A 21,744-nucleotide genomic window follows, 5' to 3' on the forward strand; every position below is an offset into this window, starting at 1 on the left:
CCCCTCCTTGCCCTCTGGGATTTGTGCCCTTCTCTCTGCTGACTGCGCGACCCCCGAGTCCGGGCCTGCTTAGATGCTCCCCCTCCTCAGGTTGCCCCTGCCCTCGGCCTCATCGGACCCCTGGCTCCCTCCCCATTCTGCCCGAGGACCATTTCCTCCAGAGGCCTTTCCTGATTCTCTCACCCGTGACGGTGCCCATCTCTGCCTCGCCTTTGTCCTCTGGACATCCTGAATCTTTCTCTGCCGTGTCTTAGAATGTGAGGGCGGGGATTGCCTTACCCTGGTGTTGGGGGTGCTTGACACACGCTGGGCTTTATTACATCTCCACTGGCTGGTCAGTTGACTGGTTTTAGAGGGCTTTGCCTCAGGGGCAGCTTCTGCTGTTCCAGTAGACGCCTCTCACCATTTCATTGGATCCTCTGTTTTCAGGGGCCCGTCATGTGCCTCAGGGCTTCTTCCTGCACAGTAGACCCCAGGGAAGCTTTAGAGCCCCATTCTTAGGTAAAAGTCCCCCGAAACCCGACCACCTTTGGCCAGCGCTACAGGCCCTTCTGTTAGTCACCGATTGCTCCAGAATGTGGCCTTTGCTCTGCTCTTCCTGAAGTCTGGGAATGAGTCTGGTCTCTTCTGTGCTGCCGCAGGAAGCTGTGGCCCAGAATGTGGGTGCACCTGTGCAGAGGACCAGAATGGGGGGTGGAGGGGATTCCAAACATGCCTCACAGCCCACCAACCTCTCTCTTTCCTCTTGCTGAATTCCTCCCCTCTGGAAGCCTACCCAGTCATCCTAGATACCCAACCTCTTCCCTGGTTCTTGGCGCGGTGGGGGCTTCGACCCTGCCCCTCGCCCGTCTGGGCCCAGCAGCTCTTGCTTTGGTCAGTGTGGCACTTTGGGGCCAGTTTGAATTCATTCACTCTCCTTTTTCTGTGCTGGTGGGAAAGCACGGGTACAAGCGCCCTCCATGAGGACCGACAGTGCCCCCGAGGATCATTACGGAACCCCCCGGGTCTTCTCTTCCTTCAGGGGCTCATTTCAGGCCCTTCCTGTGTTTGTTTTCATGGGGCAGAGCGGTTTGTCCTCGGTTGAAGTTGTCTTGGAAATGTCATTTATGAGACATAAACTTCTGGGGTTGTCGATCCGTGAGTCTTGGCACATCAGCCGAGTTTGTCTCACCCAATTGATTATTGGCCCATAAACTTGCTATTTGGAAATTCAGGCGTATCTGTTTAATTTCTCTGCCTCCGCCTCGGTTTAGACTCAGGACTTTGTCCCCACGTGGCTGCTTTCCTTTGTCTTCACAGGTGGGCAAAAACATCGATAGATGGTTGTGGATGCTCAGTGCCAGGCGGGTCATGACCTGCGGAGAGGGAGACTGCAACGTGGTGAAGAGCCGGCACGGGAGTCTGGAAGCTGATTTTGCCGCTTGGCAGGCCCACTTCCTTTCCCGGCTGCAGGACCTGAGCCGCAGTGACCATAGCAAGAAGAAGGCAGCCTGCCGCCACCGCCAGGGCCACTGTAAGAAAGGCGAATGCAAAAGCAAGAAGAAGGAGGGCAAGAATGCAGGGCCAGAGGGGTCAAGGCAGGAAGCCCCAGAGGTACAGTGATCCTTGTGCCCACCTTCTTTCCTTCCTCCCTCCTTCCCTTCCTTCCTCTCCATCCTTCTCTCTTATTCCCTCCCTTCTTCCTTTCTCCCCTCCTCCTTCCTCCCTTCCTTCCTCCTTCCCTTCCTCCTTCCATCTCTCTCATTCCTTCTTTACTCTTTCCTCCCTTCTTTCCCTCCCTTTTCCCTTTTTCTATCACTCATTTTCTTCTTCCTTCTCTCCCTCCTTCCTCCTTTTCTTCCTTCTTTCTTTCCTGTCCTTACTATCTCTTCCTGCCTTCCTTCTTTTCTCCTTCTTGCCTTCTCTCTCTCCTTTCTCTTTCCTTTTCTCCTTTTCTTTTTCCTTCCTCCTGCTGTTCCTTTGTCCCTCCTCTTCCTTCTTCTTCTCTTCATCCCTTCCTTTCTGCCTTGCTCCTTCCCGTCATCTCTTCCTCTTCTTTTACAAATATGCTGCAAACTGCTATTTTACTTTATCTCACCCATCTGGAAGATGCGCAGCAGCTGCCAAGCACCCTGATTTCATGCATCTTTTCTTTTTTTTTAAACCCTCACCTTTCATCTTAGAATCAATACTGCGTATCAGTTCCAGGGCAGAAGAACTGGGGTTAAGGGACTTGCCCAGGGTCATGTAGCTGGAATTTGTTTGAGGTCACCTGTGAACCCGGGACCTCCAGCCTCTAGAAGAGTGATCTAGCTGCGCCCTCAGCCTTTGTTCTGCGACGACCCCCTCGCTAGGGCCCCTCAGTCAGCCTCCTAGTAGGTTCACAGAGACTGGGAACAGTAGGAGATTGTTACCCCTTTTAAATCTACAGAAAGAAATTTCTTTCCACGTGTTTATTGTAAAGGAGGAAGAACAGTTTGAAACCACGAGTGAGGAGGAGTCGGGCCCTGAAGAGGGCCGGAGCAGAAGCCCAGTGGTGGACGTGGAGGATTTGGGGAAGATGATGGACAGCATGAAGAAGGCGAAGGTACTGCTCGGTTTGCTCGGGGACTCTGGGCAGTACCCAAAGCCTCATTGGAGAGCCTCCTTCCTGGGAGCTCAGACCTGTGAGGAGGCCCTCCTGGAGGCTCTCAGACCTGAGTTTCCACATATGTCTCTTGGTTCTGGGAAAATAGTCAACAGGGAGTTTTCTTGTAGGCTTCATCACCACCTGCTGTAAGGCTGTTAGGTGGTGTAGTGGGTACTGGGCTTGTCTCAGAATCAGGAAGGCCTGAATTTGAATTCTGCCTCAATTGCTTATTGTGGTGTGACCCTGGACAAGTCACTTACATTTACATTCTGAGCTTTAGTTTCCTAATTTATAAAATGGGGATAATGATAGTATGCATGGTTGAGGGTTGTGGTGGGATTCAGAGCAGATAACTAACTGGTGGAAAGCGTTTTGCAAGCCTTAACACCCCAGAGGACTCTGAACCTCCTTTTAGACCCTGAGCATTTGGTGTCCTCAGGAACAGTTCTTCTAGGACGGCCACGGTACGTGTGGAGAGAGCGGGCCTTTGGCCAGCGTCCCTCCAGGGGAGAGCAGGGTGGGCATGCTGCTGCCTCAGCGTCCTGGGAAGGGGGTCGGCTGACTCAGGAAGCGCAGGAGAGATTGTCCCACTCTCTTTTGATCACACAGCTCACATTCTACTATATATTGGTATATTGTAATCGAGCGGAATGTACATTGTAAAGGGGCAGGGTCGTACCTTGGGGGCAGCTAGGTGGTGCCAGAGTGCAGAGGCCCGTGTCCAGAAGACTCTTCTGTGTGAGTTCAAATGTGGCCTCAGACACTTTCTAGCTGTGTGATCTTGGGCAATTCACTTCACCCCGTTCGCCTCAGTTTCCTCATTTGTGAAATGAGCCAGAGAAGGAAATGGCAAACCACCCCAGTATCTTTGCCAAGAAAACCCTAAATGTAGTCATAAAAAGTCAGGCATGAATGAAATAGTTAAAAACATCAACAAAGCAATATTTAATAATAATGGTTAATAATAGCTAACATTATTAGAGCACCTCATGGCTTGTAAAGCACTTTACAAATGGTATATTATTTTATCCTCACAACAACCCCTGGATGTGTACGTGTTATTATCCTCATTTTCTCATTTTACAGGTGAGGAAACTGAGGCAGAGGTGAACTGACACAGCTGGTAATTGTCTTTAAAAACATTGATTTTATTTTGGCTGTTAATGGTACAACCCCCCCCCCCCCCCCCTTTTCTTACCACTAAAATATATAATATATAATAATAGTACTTATTATTGAGAACAGTGGAATTTGGCATGCTTTTTTGTTTTGGAGAATCTTGGTTCGAGTCTGTTTCTAAGCTCAGTTTATTTGAAGACATAATTTTCATGACTGTCATAGCTGAAGAAGATATCCACCAAGCTAGGCAGACCGAAACGGAAGGGCTTCATTTGTTAGCAGTGCTCCTTACTAGATTATGTTACTTGTCTTTCAGTCTCATCCACCAATTATGCAAAAGTTTTTGTTGAAATTTCCATCCTCCCTTATGCCAGCGAGTTGGTTTCACAAACTCATCAGGTGCTATGTTTATATTTTTAACAAACGGGTTCAGAACTCCCTGGAACTCTGCATTTGGAGGATTTTTGGATAGTTTAGACAATCCTGTTTTCACATTTAAGTGCTTTTCTATATGCCAAGAATTTTTAGAGGTTACATATAATTTTCAGCAAGAAAACTCTGTGATGGTGAAGCAGCTCCAATGTTTTCCCAGTGCTTGTGGGTCACTTAAACTTTCTTGAAGAGCAGCTACATTTACTAATTGTGTGTCACTTCACTTCTGCCTGCCTCAGTTTCTTCATCTGTAAAATGAAGATAACAATAGCACTTCACTCCCAGGGTTATTATTGTGAGGATCAAATTAAACAACCTGTGGAAAGTGCTTTTTTAAAACTTTCTTCGAATATACATAGATGCTAGCTTTTATTATTATAAACTAGAACAGTTTTATAGAAAAAAAATTCTGTGTTCATTTAGCCTTAAGCTGTATTTCAGACTCTTCTGGTTTCAGTTTATATATTACCATTTTTTGATTTAATATCCCTTTTGTTTCTCTCTGTGTATGTGTGTGTGTCTGTACATTTTTATCCCAAAGAATTGCCCCTTGTAACAAAGAGAGGAACCCCCCCCCCAAAAAAAAAGGCAATTCAGCAAAATCTGATATTTGGAGAAAAGCTCCCTGGTTGACAAACACTGCTTGGAAAATGGGTTTTGGCAAGACCGAGATTTGGCAGAAATTCAGATTAGACCAGCATTTCACACCACTTCCCACAATTAGGTCCAGTGAGTATGTAACCTGAATATTGAAGCTCATACCCTCAAAAATGAGAAGAGATGTAGATAAAGTACCTTTTAATGCTAGAGAGAGAGGGAGAATTCTTAATTAAACAAGGGATAGAGGCATCACAAAAGAGAAAATGATTTCAGCTAGATGAAACTGAAAAGCTTTTATACTACCAAAATCAGTGCAAGTAGGATAAGGTGGGAAATGTTTAGTTGGGAAAATTTTTTTTGCAGTTAATCTGCAAAATGTTAGTGTGGGAATAGTGAATAGGACTTGGAATCAGGAAGACTTGAGTTCAAAACCTACCTTAGTCGCTAGCAGTGTGACCTTAAGTAAGTCACCTAACCTGTCTGATTCAGTTTCTTCAGGTTTTTTCCAACTCTAAATCAACAATCCTATGTTGAAGGTATTATATCCAGGATGGGTAGGGAACTAGTACAGTCAGGTAAAACCTAAAGCATTTCCCTGATAGATGGTAGCCAAAGGAGATGAATTAATCATTTTCAAAAATTGTAAACTTTTAAAAACCATATGAAACAATGCTCCTCGTTGTTATTAATAAGAGAAAAGCTAATCAGAACAACTCTGAGATATCCCTTCCCACTTGGCAAAACTGCAGAGATTTCAAAAGGTGGAAATAGTGATGGGGAGAGGTTGGGCAAAGACAGGGATACCAATACATGATTGGTGGAGCTGTGAATTGACCCACTTCCCCAAGAAATCTGGAATTATCCCCAAAGTGACTGAAATGTCCCTCCTGTCTGACCTCCAGGTGTGCTTGGCCATTAGATATTTACCCCAGGAAGTCAGAAACAAAAGCCCAGATGCACCAAAATATTTGTAGCAGCCTTTGTAGTTGGAGGAATGGCTAAATAATCCGTGTCAGGACTGTAATGGAACACAATAGCCCTGCAAGAGGTGGCCAGGGAAGTCTAGGGATCATTGGGAACACTTCAGGGGAATAATACAAAGTGAGGAAGAGCCAAGGAAAGGGCTGGAAGGACAAAACCCAAACTAAATATGGTGAGCTGATCTCGGTCCAGGGGAGGAGTTTGGAAAAGGCGCCTCCTTCCCTATCTCCCTCCCTTGCGGAGGCGGGGCCTATGGGGGCGGAGCTCAGAATATGCTGTCACCGGCTGGTCCCCCCACCCCCTGTCAGTGATGACATGTGGTGATGTCATGGCGATCTTGGGGTCTGTATCGCCTTACGTAATGCATTTCTTCAGCAATGGGCGGCTCCTAGGCTGGCGTGACCTCCGCACAGGGGCACATTTTCAGAGCTGATAGGGGACGGGCCTTTACGAAGGCCCACGCGCCCTTTTACAGCCGACATTTCCCCAGAATAGACTGCTGGGCTTTGCTGCCTGCCGCCTTGGGGCTTAGAGGTTGCTTCGTGGGTGTGGTGGGGCACAGGTGGGGGCTGGGGTCAGGGAGACCTGAGCTCCAATCCAGCCTCCAACGCTCCCTAGCTGGGTGACCCTGGGGGTCCAGGGTGTCTGCCGGCCTCAGTTTCCTCGAATGTAAGATGGGCATGGCCACAGCACCTCCCGCCCGGGGTTGTTGTGAGGGTCATGGTTGCTGTTAGTGTTACTGCCACCTTCCCCTTGGCCCACCGCGCTGGCTCCCGGGTGCGCTGGAGAATCGGGAGATGTGACTGAGTGGAAATGGCCCGCTCACCACTAGAGGGCAGCACAAACCGCGCATTAGAACGCCCGGGCCTGATGCTGGAATGAACAGAGAACGGCTTTAAATGTCTCTTGTGGAGCCTCTGTGAAAGTCAGCCCCAGACCCGGGGACACGAGGCCCGACTTCTAGCTCCCACGCAGGACCACAAGAGTGTTCCACGTGGAGGAGACTTAGAGTGCCAGCAGTTTTTTTCCAATAGATTTTAATGGAAATGAACAGAGAGCCATAGTCTTGGAGCTGGAGGGAACCCTCTCATTTTACAGATGAAGAAACTGAGGCCCGAAGACCATCGATTTAGAGCTGAAAAGGCCCTTGAGGGCCATTGTGCCCAACAGTCTTATTTCACAGATGAGGAAACTGAGGCCAGAGGACTATCGGTTCAGGCCTAGAAGGGCACTTAGGGGCCATTGTGACCAGCCCCCTCATTTAGGTTGGGACGTTGAACCACCGAGTCCTTAAGTGACTTGCCCAGGCTCATATCCCAGTAAGTGTAGGGGTGGGATTGGAACCCAGGTCTCTGCCCGTGGTTGGTGTCAGTCTGCTTTCCTTGCCTTGCTTTCTCTTTTTGAGTGGTTTTGTTAATAACAGATTTAGTTAAACAAATTCGAGAAACCTTGAGGAATTTAAGTCAGCCGCCATTGATGAAGGCCCTGCTGTGTCCTCGGGAAGGTGCTAGTGACTGACGGAAATGAAGCAGTCCCTGCCCTCGGGGCGCTTATGGTCTTTAGTTTTTGGTAGGAGACCCGCATGTCCGCCCCAAGGCTGTGCGAGGGGCAGGGCCACCTGGGGAATCAGGAAAAGCCTCAGCAAGGAGATGGAGGGGTCCCCAAAGGGAGGGATGGGCCAGGAGGCTGCCTGTGGGGGCTCGTTCTGGGCCCTTGGCTGTGCCTGGCCCCTGCTCTCACGGCTTTCCCACCTTCCATCTGGAGCTGCTTCTTCCCTCTCCCTCGGGCCAGGCTTCTGTCATTGGTAAACTCTTTGGTGGGTGTCGGGGCCTTGGAAGGAGGAACCGTCCCTCAGATCCTCCATCCATGGCGACCCTTCGTTCTTTTCAGGCTGTTGGCACGGGCATCGCCTCATCAGAGCCTTCCAGGAAGGAGTCCTGGAGGGGGAAGACAGCTGGCGTTCGCCATTCTCTTCTGCAGGCTCCCAAGGCTTTGTTGTGGTGGTAGTGGTGGGGGTAGAGGGCAGAGATCAGGCCTGGCATTTATTGCTCTTGAGAGCTCCCTGGGAGGAAAGGCTCCAGCAGCCCAGAGCGCCACCTGCCCTGAAACCCCGGGTCAGAGCTGCCTGGGGCCGCGCCAGGGCCGCCCAGCTGCACCCAGCACGGCAGAGGGGAGGCCCGAGCCAGGCCCTTTCTGGCCCTGAGGGTGCCTCCAGGCCTTCTGCGGCACCTCGTGTGTCCATCATGTTCTGCTGCCTTCCCAGCTTGCCATCGTACGAGGGTGCCCGTGCCGTCCCCCAGGTTGTTTGAGGAGCATTTCTCACAGGTCCGCCTTGCTCCGGGCCAGCCCGCGCCTCCAGCTCCAACGTCCGACATGCAGGCTACGGGGAGGGACGGGGCACCTTTTTGCCATTGTGTCAGGAAGATGCTTCATTGTAAGTCAGTTCCAGGGGCCAGCAGAGATCTGGATCGGACCTTCTGGCCCATCCGCGTCTGAGGGCGTTGTTGCTGTTCTGCAGGAAATCCTTCCCTGCTTCCACATAGGATGCTCTCCACTTAGCAGACAAATAACGTATCAGTATCATTGGTTATGGAAATAAATGGCAAATATTTGGTGGAAGTTCTCCAGGGAAACATTTGTTTTTAGCCATTTGAATTGCAAAATGATCCCCCAAGTGTGGCCAATTTCTGAAATAAAAACACTCAGTATTGTGGTGGGATGGATCTGTATCTGATTCTCTGCTTAGGAGCTTGGTTTTTGTCTCTGTCTGTTGAGTGCTTAACTCATTGCGGAGACAGAAGGCAGCACCACTCCCCGATGCCCCGATCCCTCGACTGCAAGACTCACGGACACATTTTTGAACCTGAGCTTTCCATAGGGTGGCCACTGCCTGAATGGGATGGGCAACCTGGATTTCTCTTTTTCAAGAGGAATCCTGGTTTCGCTTCTGCCATATAAAGCTTTAAAAAAAAGGTTTTATTGCTATTTTCCATTTCTTCCATCACCATTGTGTCTCTCCCATGTATCTCCTTCCTGGAGAGGTGTCCCATATGATAAAGAGTATTATTTTTTTTTTGTGTGTGTGTGTGAGGGGAGCCAGCACAGCATTGAAAAAACCTGTGCAATGTGTTTAACACCTGTGAAACTCCCCTCTTCATCAGTGGGCAGATTGGGGGTGTCTTCTCATGTTTCTTCATTCAAGTCCCATTATATCTTTATTATTTTGTTACATTTCCTTTTGACTTTTTGGTGCATGGTTGTTCTTTTCTACATTGTTGTAGTCACTGTGTATATTGTTTTCTTGGCTCTTCTGACTTCACTTATAGATCTTTCTTTGCTTTTCTGTATTCATTGCATACATTATTTCTAAAAACATGGTAATATTCCCTTATATCTATGTACCATAGTTGAACCATTTCCCAATGGATGGGCATCTACTTGTTTCCTAATCATAGCTATCATAAAAAGTGCTGCTATAAATATTTTGGAGTATATGGGCTCTTTTCTTATTGATAACTTCCTTATGATATAAGCATAGTAATGGACTCTTTAGTTCAAAGGGTATGGACATTTTGGTCACTTTATTTGTATAAATACAAAATGGTTGAACCATTTGACAGCTCCACCAACAATGTATTAGTATGCTTATCTTCCCACAATCAATGTTGACTTTATCATTTTTTGGGTCATTTTTGCCAATTTGCAGGATGTTAGTTGAAACCTTAGGGGTTATTTTGGTTTGTATTTTCCTTATTAATGATTTGGAACAATTTTGGTTGTAAATCTCTTGAGAAATGTTTTTTCATGTCCATTGGCCATTTTAAAATTTATTTTGAAAAAACATTATTTAAAAAAAAACACCCTCATCTTTCATCTTAGAATTAATACTAAGTATTGGTTCTAAGGCAGAAGAATGGTAAGTGCTAGGCAATGGGGATTAAGTGACTTGCCCAGGGTCACATAGCTAAGAAGTATTTGAGGCCAGATTTGAACCCAGGACCTCTGGTCTCTAGTTCTGGTTCTTTACCCACTGAGCCACCTAGGTATTCCTGGGTATTTGTCTTAAATATATTTATTGTTTATATATCTTGGATACCAAACCCTTAGCAGAGAAATTAAATGGACAGTTTTTTCCCCATTTGTCTACTTGCCCTTACCCTAGAAGCATTAATGTTATCTTTGTAGAAACTTTTCAGTTTCAAGTAATATTATCTATTTTATAATTTGTATTTGCCTTTTGTTTGGTTAAGAACACATCTTTTACCCTTACTTGTGCTAGGTCTATGATTTATTTCTCTTCTAATTCTTTTTGGCAGTATGATCTTTAATATTAAGGTCTTGTATCCACTTAGAATATATTCTATAGTATGTGTGAGGTATTAGTTTAATTCTAGTTTCTGCCAGTCTGCTCTCCAGTTTTCCCAATCAAATAAGTTGTTTTCCCTTAGGTGTCACTTATGTTTTCTACTTCATCACACATTGGGTTACTGAATTCCATTGTTTCTGAATCTCTCTTGTCTAGTCTGTTCCTTTGGTCTGTATCTCTATTCTTTAACCAATCGCAGATGGTTTTGGTGACTGCTGCTCTATAATATAGTTGGAGGTCTGGATGCTGTTCTCCCTTCGTCCTTAACATCTTTTTATCCTTTCCCTTGATATACTAGGCCTTTTGTTTTTCCACATTAGTTGTGTTATTATTTTATAAGGCTTAGTACACATAATGCTTTCTACTAAACATGTTTATTTTGGCATGTGGTCAGACCTGATTAATGGGATAGGAACACAGCCCAGTATTTTTTTAACTTTATTGGTCACATAGGTGATTTAAAATCTCTTGAATGACTTAAGAGTGGCTTTGTACACAACAGAGTATGAATTTCATTTAGATTCAATTTATGTTCATTTATCATATTCAAAGTGTGATAGCCATTTTTATGTGTATGGAATTCCCATAGGATAAATTCAGCAAAAGCCCAATTGAGATATGTACGGCCATTGCAGACAATACGGTGGATAGAGCACTGCGTCACGAAGACCCGTGTTCAAACCCAATGTTAGACACATACTAGGCAAGTAAATCAACGAATTGCCTACGTATTTGCCTAACGTCCCTTTCTCTGGATAAATCAAGGTCCACATATGTCTTCCTACATCAATAAGTGTGTCCATAAACTGGGAGGGGGTCTCATCAGTCTTCCACTGACATAGTTTAAATTAACTCTTTCCTCTCTCTCTTCTCCTTAATTCCTTCTCTCTCTATTAATTAAAATCACCATAATTTCCAGCTGACTTGGGTATTTTATTATTTGGGATTTTCCCTGGTGACCAAATTAATTTAGATATTAAGTCACAACTATAAAATTATCCTTTACAATTGCTATTTGCCTCAGTTTCCCCATCTGTAAAATGGAGATAATAATTCCTACCTCCCAAAATTTTCATGATGATACATGTAAAGAGCTTAGTAGGGTGCCTGGCCCAGTGGGTGCTATATAAATGGTGGCGATCATATTATGATACAATCAGTATTATGAATTCATGTTGTTTATAAAACATCTTAGATCTGAACAGAAATAATACTTTTTGCTTCTCGGGACACCTTTACCTTGGAAAACTTGATCCTTCTAGCAGATGTTTGAACTAGGAAGGGCCAGTTTGATGCTCTCCATTTGGAGATGAAGAAATGGATTTGGCTGCAGGAAAACCACCCAAGTCATGTTGGTCACAAATGGCCAAGGCATTCACATGTGGCTTCCTGCCTCTTAAGTCCTTACTTGTTTCTTTTTGTAAAGTTCTGACGTTTTTCATACTTGAGGTTTAGCCTCAGCTATCAGGCTGAACAAATGGGGGCTCTGCCTGGAAGGTGGAGAATAATAGAGCCTTGGTCAGCTTGGTTTCCATAAGTGTCATAAACATGGTGCCTCAAGGCAGCAAGTGGTAACTGATGGCAGTGACCCTGAAACAGATGGTGGAAGTCTGGCTTGGGGTCAAGGGCACATCTTGACTTTTCTTCTCATAGCTGGTATACTCGGAGCCCTTTCTTCCTATTTTGATCTTTTTAACAAGGCAAGATTCAAGAAGGGTATTCTTGGTCAGTTGCTTGTTTGTCCACCTTCTCAGGCTCTCGCCCTGACCTCTTATCTCTCCACTGGCCAATTTAGCAACTCAGCTGCCTTTATCATTAGAGTTTAGGATAAGGCTAGATATCTGAAAGGGCAGCAAGAGGCGGCATTCCCACCATTCCTGCTCTGCAAAATTGTCTTTTGAAGTATGCAGAATAGGCATCATTAGTTCTGGGACCTGAACCTGGGAGAGGAGCCTGACCTTAAGCCAAGTTGGACCTCAAGCCTGGGCTGGCTGATTCTGGGTCCAGGCTTCTTTTCTTTATTCCCACCTTGTGGCTTCCTTGAAATGGGAAACCCCTTAGTATCAGGGGAATTTTCTTAATGTGTATCCTAAATCTTCCTAACGATTTAAGTCTTTCTAATCACCCTCCAGGGAAATGAAATATTAAACAGGAATTAGCCTTTGCCCTTAGCCTTCTCTGCTTTGTACTAAATAATTGCAACCCAACCTTTTTGCCCCTTTTAGATCCTATTGGCCCAATCCTTTAAATGTGTTTATTTATTTTTGCCTTGTTTGGACATTTCCGATTTTCCCACATCCTTCTGGAGATCTTTAACCAGATAATTCACTTTTATGGAAAGTTCCTTTTGTCAGTGACTGATCCTAGGCAGGTTTTGACCTTCCCATTTCCCTTGGCTCCGGATTCAAACACAATGTACCTTCCTTTCCTGGCCTCCAAAGTTATTCTCTCAACATGTGCTCAACAGATTCATGTCGCACCAAGTACACCTATTTTTAGCTTCTAAGGCCATGACTATTAATCAGAGATGTGCCATCTTTTAACACGGAGCCTTTCTCACAGCTGGGAGACAGTGATAAACCTGAAATACTGATTTGCCAAGGATTGATTCTAGAGACTCTTATTGCTTCTTTAACCTTTATGACCATATTTATAAAGCGTATTCATGAATAATCACAATAACAATTGTCTTAATTTTTCTTTTGGGAATTTGTAAGTGAGTAATTAAGTGAAGTTCCAGAATTGCATTTAAATATGGCTTTCCCCCTACTCCAACCACAAACTCCATTCAGGAAACATTTATCACAGTGATTGTATTGCTTTTGGATTTTAAGTACCGGACTTAGAAATGGAGCTTTGAAGAATGAATATTCCTCCATTGGCCATCCAAGCCCTGTGCTTTTTTAGGACATCTTTCTTGGATCAGAAGACTTCGGTTACTTTCTGAGCATCTTGACAAACCTTCAATAGGAGAATCAGAGTTATAGACATGGAAGTTCTTTTCACAGCTGACTAGGGAGCTTCCCATTTTTGATGTTGTCATTGGACCTCTCTGGAAAACGGTGAACAATTACAGCAAGAAGTAAGCTTCCCACCAGCTTCTGAACTGATGAGCTTAAGCTGATGGTTTAATGCAGTCTTTATTTATTTTTAAACCCTTCCCTTCTGTCTTAGTGTCTGTTCTAAAACAGAAGATCAGCAAGGGCTAGGCAGTGGGGGTTCATTGATTTGCCCAGGGTTCCATAGCTAGAAGTGTCTGAGGCCAGATTTGAAGCCACATTCTCTCAGCCCCAGACCTGTGCTACCTCGCTGCCCTTATGCAGTCTTTAAATATTATATTTTTACTTTCAAGACAGATGATTTCTGGTGCTAGAGCAGAATATGTCTGGCCCAATAGACGTATCCTTAGGGTAGGGTAATGGCTAAAGTGCTGCCCTCAAAGTCAGAAGGACTTTGGAGTGAATCCTGCATCAGCCTCCACTGGTCATATGACCAGTTACTCTGTGAATCCAAGAATGGCGATGATAATTATAATTATATTATTACTATTACCTTGTAGGGCTTCGTTATGAGGATCAAAAGACATGATGAATGTACCATGGATGCTGCGATATTGCTGGGGCCAAGAGTAGTATCAGCTGTACAATTCTTGTTGGATGTTGCCATTTTGTGCCCCTAAAGTGTTCACCAATCAGGGGCACCAATGACAGTGCAGCCAAGAGTGCCAGCGGTGACTTTTGTCATTGCCTGCTCTTTTTTGCCAGCTGAATGGGCATAGATAAGATGCTATCTGGAAGTGACTCTAATTTGCGTTAGGGAATTTGAACAACTTTTCTGGAAATCATTAGCAATTTGTATTTTTAGCTTCAGAAATCACCTTTTCACATTCTTTGACCATCTCTCCATTGGGAAATGTTCTGATTTGTATTAGGGAATTTGAACACCTTTTCTTGCAATGATTAACAATTTGTATTTTTAGCCTCAGAAACCATCTTTTCACATTCTCTGACCATATCTCCATTGGGGAATGTGTGCGTTATTCTTATGGATTTGTATTATTATAGGATCTTTTTTAAAAATTTAAACCCTTACCTTCAGTCTTAGATAGAATTAATACTAAATATTGGTTTTAAGGCAGAAAGAGTCAGAAGGGATAGGCAGTTGGGGTTAAGTAATTTGCCCAGGGTCATACAGCTAAGAAAAATCTGAGATCGGATTTCAACCTAGGACCTCTCATCTCTAGGTGTAGCTCTCTAGCCATTGTGTATCATAGGATAGTGTAAACCTTAAAATTTCTTAGACTTATAAATGTTGGAAATGAAATTGGGAAATTTCATACTTGAAAAATTTCCTATTGATAGTGGGAACTCTATTGGAATGTGAACACTATTGGCATGGGAGGTTCCTCCTCCTCTTCTTAAGATTACTTTAGGACAGAAACCTTTTGCTGAACAATGGAAAGGGCTTTGCCCTGTGCTTAAGCATAGAACAGGAATTTCTTTGAGTCATGATTGATTTTAGAATTGATACAATGGAGATACTTGGAATGACAGAACCAGGTCTTGGAAAATACAATTTCCACCCCACTCAGTCCTAACAGGATTTAGGAAGGGCTGCAGCAAAGGATCAAGATTTAATTATTTGAGAATATGACCTTCAACAGACATGTGCAAAGGGGCAGACCTCTGGGCGGTCCTGGGTTAAGCTAGAGCCACCATTGGCACAGGGAAGACATGGACAGTGATTGGTAGATGTGAGAACTGAGGGGAGGGAACTTGGATGGTTTCCTTAAAGATAGAGGGGTCTGAGGACTGGGGGTGGTTGGTTGGAGAGGTTTTGGCTCTGAGAGGTGGTGCTTTGAGAGTCGGCTCTGAAGGAAGCTGGAGGTGGAGGCCCCTGAGACTGTTTCTCCATTTTGGTCATGTGAGTGATAGGGACTGATCTCCTTTCTTTGCCTCAGCTATCTAAGGGCTTGGGCCTTTTGGCCCAGCCTAAACAGAAGGGATATTTAAGCCCTATTCCCTTCTCTCCCCTTTCTTTCTCTCTCTCTCTCTCTCTCTCTCTCTCTCTCTCTCTCTCTCTCTCTCTCTCTAATTCCTCTTTTCCTCCTGTTTGTAATTAAACTCTATAAAAGGTTGACTGCTGACTTGAGTTTTCATTTAGGAATTACATAGCTGAATTCCTTGGCGACCTTAAATTAATATATATCAGTCTTTTAAAGTGATTTCCTTGTCACAATAGAGTGGAAGGGACTTTAGAAATGGCCTGTTCAACCTCCTTTTATTTTACAGTTGAAGAAACTGAGGTCTAGAGAGGGGAGCTGATTTTCTCAAGGTCTCATGGTTATTAAGTCAGCATCACGTAAGGTTGGAATGTAGACCTTGGACTTCCCAACCAAGCCTCTTGACTCAGGCCATTTAGTCATCATATCTTGGGATACTTTGGAGGTCAGGCCTTTTGCTGAGATGTTTGCTGTAGTTCTTTCTCCCCAGTCTCTTTCTTTTCTTTTTTTGTTTCAAGGCTATTGCTTTTTGTTACATTATTTCATTTTTCTTTACATAATCAAATTCATTGCTTTTGTCCAGTAATTTCTTCCATTGGTTTGATTAATAAAGTTATTCTACTTTTCCTTAGTTGGCAGAGGTATATTATTCTTCCTTCCAGTTTTTAAAAATGGTTTTATTTTTAGCCTTGAGAACATTAATCTGATTAGAGTTTATTGTAATAAAAGCATATTGTCTGGGGAATAGGTCTAAAATCATTTTTGCCGTGCAGTTATTGTTTTCCCAACAGATGTTATTAAATAATGATTCGACTCCCCAGCATTTTTGAGACATGAGTTTATCAACCTTTTACATACACTGTAAAACTGGATTCTGTTTCTGGGTTCTTGGGCTTGTTCCATTGATCTGTTTCTTTATTCCCCCCCGCCCCCAACCAGACAGTTTAAGAAAAATCATTATTGCTTGTGAGAGATAGCCACATTTGGATATGTGGAATGGCAACCCGCTCTTTGTTAGAGTTCTCATTTTCTGTATGAATTTTGTGATGACTTTTTTCTAATTCTGTGAAATAGCTTATTGGTATTTTGATTGTCATCGTATCAGACGCATTGATTTGGTTGCCAAGAAGGCAAGGTTTGAGCACAAGTGAATGTGGATGCGAACCTTGTTCATCAGCCCTGTGCAGTTTTCTGATTCTGGCATTTATATAAAACCGTACCAGTAAGAAATCTGGTATCAGCTGTGGGAGAAATAATGGCCAGATTAATGAGGGAACACTTGAGTATCTGTGGTCGGTCCTGCTAATTATTTGTCAGCATAAACAAGGCCTGCAGCCTTATTAAAAGGGCATGGAGGAGAGTGGCTTGAGTTTAGGTCTTGGAAGGGCATTGCAAGATTGATGAAGTTCAGGCATACTTAGGACACTCATTTGTACTTGCAGAATGGAAAAACTCTTTTTGTTTGCTTGCTAAGATAATGAAGGTGAAACCTTTGTGCCCAATGTACAGTTAGCATCTGAGAACTTTAGGCTGAATTAATTTGAATTGAATAATTTATCAAGTATAGCTGGCTTTGATAGAGAGGTGTAAACAGAAACAGCAGCAAATTCATTATCATTCTTCCTTCCTTTGTTCATTAGCCTGTTGACTTTAAACAGGGGGGAAGAGAAAGGCTACTAGTGTATATCGTTGCATGAGAAAAGTACTTATTTGGATCCCTTAAATCAGGATCAGGCAGATATTAATGTTTTAGTTCAAAATATTAAAATTTATAGCATTTCTTGTATCATTTCATCTTTACCTGGGTGATGTGTAGATAGAACAGTAGACTTAGAATCAGAAGACCTGAGTTCAAATCTGACCTCAGACACCGCGTAGCTGGGTGATGCTCTCTGCCTCAGTTTCTCATCCATAAAATGAAGGTGCCATCACACCTAGGTCAGTGTTGTTGGGAGGATCGAATGGAGCAATGCCTGTGGGTGACTGGGCTTGGCCTGTTGTTCTTCAAGCAGGCTCTTTTTTCCTGAAGCAGGATGTTCCAGGACCTACAGAAATGATCTCTTTTCTTTCAGTGTTGAGGGTCGGTATGACATAGTGATGAGAGCCCCAGCTTGCAGTCGGTCCAACCTCAGGCAAGTCCCTTCCATGCCCAGAGCCTCATTTTTTCATCCATAAAATGGGGATAATAACAGCACCTACTTCACAGGGTTGTTGTGAGGCTGAAATAATAACTGTAAAGCGCTTAACACGTGGCCTGGCACACAGCAGGGGCTACAGAAAGACTTCTCTTCCCTTTCCCAGCCCTGCTGTCGTGAGGGTTTTAGTGAAGCGGCGTATGTACGTTTTCTGCAGATCTTAAAGAGCTCTGTCAGCTTCAGCTACTGGGAGGGCCTGGCCCCAGCCTGCCTTTCAGCCTTATTGCGTAGATCTCCCTTCCTGGCCTCTGTGGTCCAGCCACACTGCTCCTCTTAGGCTGTCCTACACACCAAGCTCCATTGTCTGTCTCTGCGCCTTGTCCAGCTTGTCCCCTGAGGATGACACGGAGGCTTTGAAGCGGAGTGACTTGAAAAGCGACGGACGTTTGGAGCCGAAAATACAGTGGCTCGTCAGTGAGACATCCGGGGCAGTTGGGGGATGCAGTGGCCAGAGCGCCGGACCTGGGGTCAGCAAGACTCGTCCTCGTGCTTCACACGTGGCCTCAGACGCTTACTGGCTGGGGGACTCTCGGCGAGTCCCTCATTCTGTCGGCTTTGGTTTCCTCATCTGCCAAACGAACTGGAGAAGTCAATGGTCAACCACTTCTGCCAGCCAAGATGGCGGAGTATGGAATGCTCCCCCGAGCCTCCTCTCCTGGGTCTGTGCCAAGAAAACCCCGAATGGGGCCCAAAGGGCTGGATCTGACTGAAATGAATGAACAACAACAGCAAGTGATTTGTCCGTGTGGAATTGTCCAGCAGGCAGTGGTGGGACCTCTGAGGTGGGCTTAGATGTCAGGAGAGAAGTTGGGAAAGGGGTGAAGCATGGAACTAAATAGCACCTGCCGTGTGCTGGGCATTCTGCTAAGGACTTATCTGGGGATCCTCACAGCAAGGAGGTAAGATGCTCTTATTGCCCCCATTTTACAGGTGAGGGAACTGAGACAGAGGCAGAGACTTACCTAGAGCCACATGGCTATTAAGTGTCTGAGGAGGGATTTGAACCCAGGTCTTCCTGATTCCAGGCCTGCAAGTGAGGCCTGGTTATGTGGGTTTGGGGGTCCTCTGGGTACAGGTGATGGTTGAGCTGATGATGTCATCATGGGGGAGAGGATCCAGAGAGCCCCAGAGAAGGAGAGCCAGATTACAAAAATCATTTTTCCTCTTTTTTACGTAACATAATCAGGCCCTTCCAGGGACCAAGTACTTTGTCCGAGAGAAAGAGAAAGAGGAATTTTCGATGACGATTCTTGTGGATTAGGGAGGTTTCAGTGAGCAGACAGGTGAAGACTGCTCAGGGTCTGTGGCAGAGGAGGGCCTGGGATGATTTTGGCCGTGAGTCAGTGAGCATGTCAGTGACATCAGGGTGCAAGCGGCTCCAGGGGAGAAGACTCTCCCTCCTTGGAGAGATGGGCCAGAGGCTGGGTCAGCCCCCAAATGTGCCTGCCCGCATTGGCCCCAGCACGTCTCATTCTGCCCTCTGAGCCCGCTGGCTCTCTGTTGGGCTTCTCTGTGTCTCCTGGAACTGGCCTCGGTCATTGCACAGAGTTCTTCAGGCTTTCACAGTCGTCTTTATTGTTTTTGTTTAAATTGTTCTGCTTTTGCTCTCTTCCTTATGCCTCCATTTGTACAAAGCATGCCAGGATTCTCTGAAACGGTCCCTTTCATCATTTCCGATAGCACAGTAGTGCTCCATTGGAGCAGCTGGTGCATGGTACCCAGAGCGACGGGCCCGGAGTCAGAAGGACCTGAGTTCAAATTGGGCCTCATACACTGAGCAGCGGTGTGACCCTGGACAAGTCATTTCATCCTGTTTGTTTCCATTTCCTCATCTGTCAAAGGACCTGGAGAAGGAAATGGCCCACCTCTCCAGGCCAAGAAAACCCCAGAGGAGGTCATGGAGAATCGGACGCCACTGAGAACGACTGAACGACAGAGCGCTCCATCACTTTCACATCCTGCCATTTGCTGCGCTGTTCCCCCGCCAGCGAACACCCTTCCGAGCTTCCGGGGAGGCTCCTACATTTGCGTACAGGTCGGTGTACGCCGACACTTCTCTGGGCGTCCAGGTCTAGTCACTTCCTGTTGCTGGGCCACAGCGCGGGCCCGGTCTGGGTCTTTTGGGTCATCGCTCCGAAGGGCTCTCCAGGACGTCTGGAGCCCCGTCTTTCCCTCCGCGACACAGACTCCAGCTCCTCCAAGGCCCCCATCAGAAACCTGCCTGTTCCGCGCTGTTGGCCGTGGCCGTGCGCTCTGGCTGGATCTGGACTCATCCCGAAGCCTAATCTTGAGAGCAAGTGGAGGGCTCTGTGGTTCCTCTCCTCTGACATCAAGACCACCTTGCTTTCTGCAGCCCCTGGTGGAGAATAATGACTGGGGAGCTGTCCAGCAGTTTGCAGGGTATTGTCGGACCCCAGACCATGTAGGGAGAGAGGCCGAGGCTTGCCCTGATGTCAGTTAGTGCCTGAAGTCCTGGGTGGGTCACCCAGTCCCCAGCTCAGCCTTTGGGGCAGGCTCCATTGACTCTGCGTGGCTGCAGCGGAAATCTCCGTGGGTGGCTGCCCATTCCCCTGGGGCAGCCTCACCATGGCAAAGATATTGGCGTTGTTTGCCATTTGACAGATGAGGAAAGTGAGGCAAACAAGGTTAAGTGGCTTGCCCAGGGTCATCGAGCTAGGAAGTGTCTGAGGCCAGATTAGAACGTCTCGCCTCCAGGCCTGGCTGCCCATGCCTGGATCACCTGCTCTCACGATTGCCTTGTGTAGGGGACTCGCCGCGGTCCTGGTCCGGGCCGGGCCTCTATCCCCCCGGGCGCCTCTTCCAGCCTCTCTTCCTGTATCGCTGCTGCGGATTCTTTTACTTTCCTGCTCAGAAAGACCGTGTGCGATTCTCTGCGTTTGTGTGTTACTTGTTTGCTCCCAGGCCCTCCCTGGTCCGGATTCCACGGGGCGTTCACAGCGGAGCCTCCCAGCCTGCGTACGTGCTCTGGGCAGAGCAGGCCGGCTTCACACGTGTGGGGCGTGACTGAATCAACGACCGCTTACCTTGGCTCCCTTTCCTTAAGGGTTCCCAACACAGCGCACCTCTCTACTTTCTTCCTCCGTCAGAAGGTTGCTTTCGGACACTCTATTTTGCCACTCGTTTCCTTTAGTTTTTGTCACTGTGTTGATGTCGAGGGACTCCTCTCCCTCCCTGGGGAGGGCCGGCCCTCCCCCGTCCTTGCCTAGGCTTTCTGTAGCTCCCCTTCCTGGGGGGGCGCCCTGGATGCGCGAACCCGGCCTTCAAGATCTTGCCTTAGAACTGCTTAATGGCTCCAAGTTCTTTCCTGGCTCCTCTCCAGGGCCCCTTCCCTCTTCAGATGCAGCTGTTCCCCAGAAGCAGACACAGGAGCAGGCAGCTCTTATGGGTGGTTCGTGCCGGGCTGGTGCTTCGCGGGGCCTCCGTTATTCATCATGGCGAGGCTGGATAGACGCCTCCCCCAGGGGCGCAGTGTGGCCTGTCCTTTGGTCACCACACCAAGAAACGTCAGGCACGGAGAGCCAGCCCAGGAACGGGCCTACACGTTTTCCAGTGAAAAACGGCGTCCTGAGCACTGACCAGCCCCACGTGCGATGCCCTCCGAGGCTGTATGCTCGGTTGACAGCTTTCTCGTAGTGATGAAGCGTTGGTTTGCTTTAGGGATTCGCTTCTGCTGCAAGTCGACCGTTTTTCTTCCGTCTTAGACTCCATTCTGTGAATCGGTTCCAAGGAAGAAGAGAGGTAAGGGCTAGGCAGTGGGGGTTAAGTGACTTGTCCAGGGTCACCCAGGTGGCACGTAGGCTTTTAGTCTAGCGATACTTGAGTGCTTAGGTGGAGGTATGAGTCCTTTCTCTGGTGCTGTTCTTATGCGTTTGCACTTCAGGTTTCTCCGTTTAATTAGGCTGGAAGATACGGCAGATAGGATGGACTTTGTTTTGTAAACTTGTCCATGGTCCAGGGATGAACTTGGGACCTGGTGACCCTTCCGTGAAAGTGCTGGGGCAGCTGGCGGGCGGTGGATGGAGCTCTGGGCCTGCAGTCAGGACGAGCTGCGTTTAAATCTGACCTCAGACACGTACCAGCGACGTGACGCTTTGCCTCCATTTCCTCGTCTGGTTTGCCAAGAAAACCCCAAAGGGGGTCACAAAGAGGAGTTGCCCGTGCCTGAAATGCCTGAACAGCACGACTTGACGAAGACGTGGCGGGCGAATAGCTGTTCTGTACTGAGCGTTTGCCATATGGATATCTCTCATTATTATTACGACTGAGCTCATGTTTATATCCTGCATTACAGCCTGTGAAGGATTTCCTTTGCACTGAAGTTGTATAGTACACCCATTTTAAAGATGAGCAGGCAGAGATTCCAGGGGACAACTTGCCCCAAGTCACACTGGTCACCTTGGTTAAAAACAGGCCTTGAACA

General features: G+C 46.5%; 1 protein-coding gene across 1 annotated transcript in view; it reads left to right on the top strand.

Annotated features, from left to right (window-relative positions):
- LOC100010958 (S-adenosyl-L-methionine-dependent tRNA 4-demethylwyosine synthase TYW1) overlaps positions 1-21,744 on the top strand; it is a 252,040-nt gene that overhangs the window by 11,383 nt on the left and 218,913 nt on the right. Inside the window, exons 6-7 of the mRNA XM_007485684.2 lie at positions 1,300-1,593; positions 2,444-2,566. Of these exons, the coding sequence (XP_007485746.2) occupies positions 1,300-1,593; positions 2,444-2,566 (417 nt within the window). The remainder of the gene's footprint in view (positions 1-1,299; positions 1,594-2,443; positions 2,567-21,744) is intronic.

This window comes from Monodelphis domestica, chromosome 2 (genome assembly GCF_027887165.1).
Source record: "Monodelphis domestica isolate mMonDom1 chromosome 2, mMonDom1.pri, whole genome shotgun sequence".
NCBI classification, from domain to species: domain Eukaryota; kingdom Metazoa; phylum Chordata; class Mammalia; order Didelphimorphia; family Didelphidae; genus Monodelphis; species Monodelphis domestica.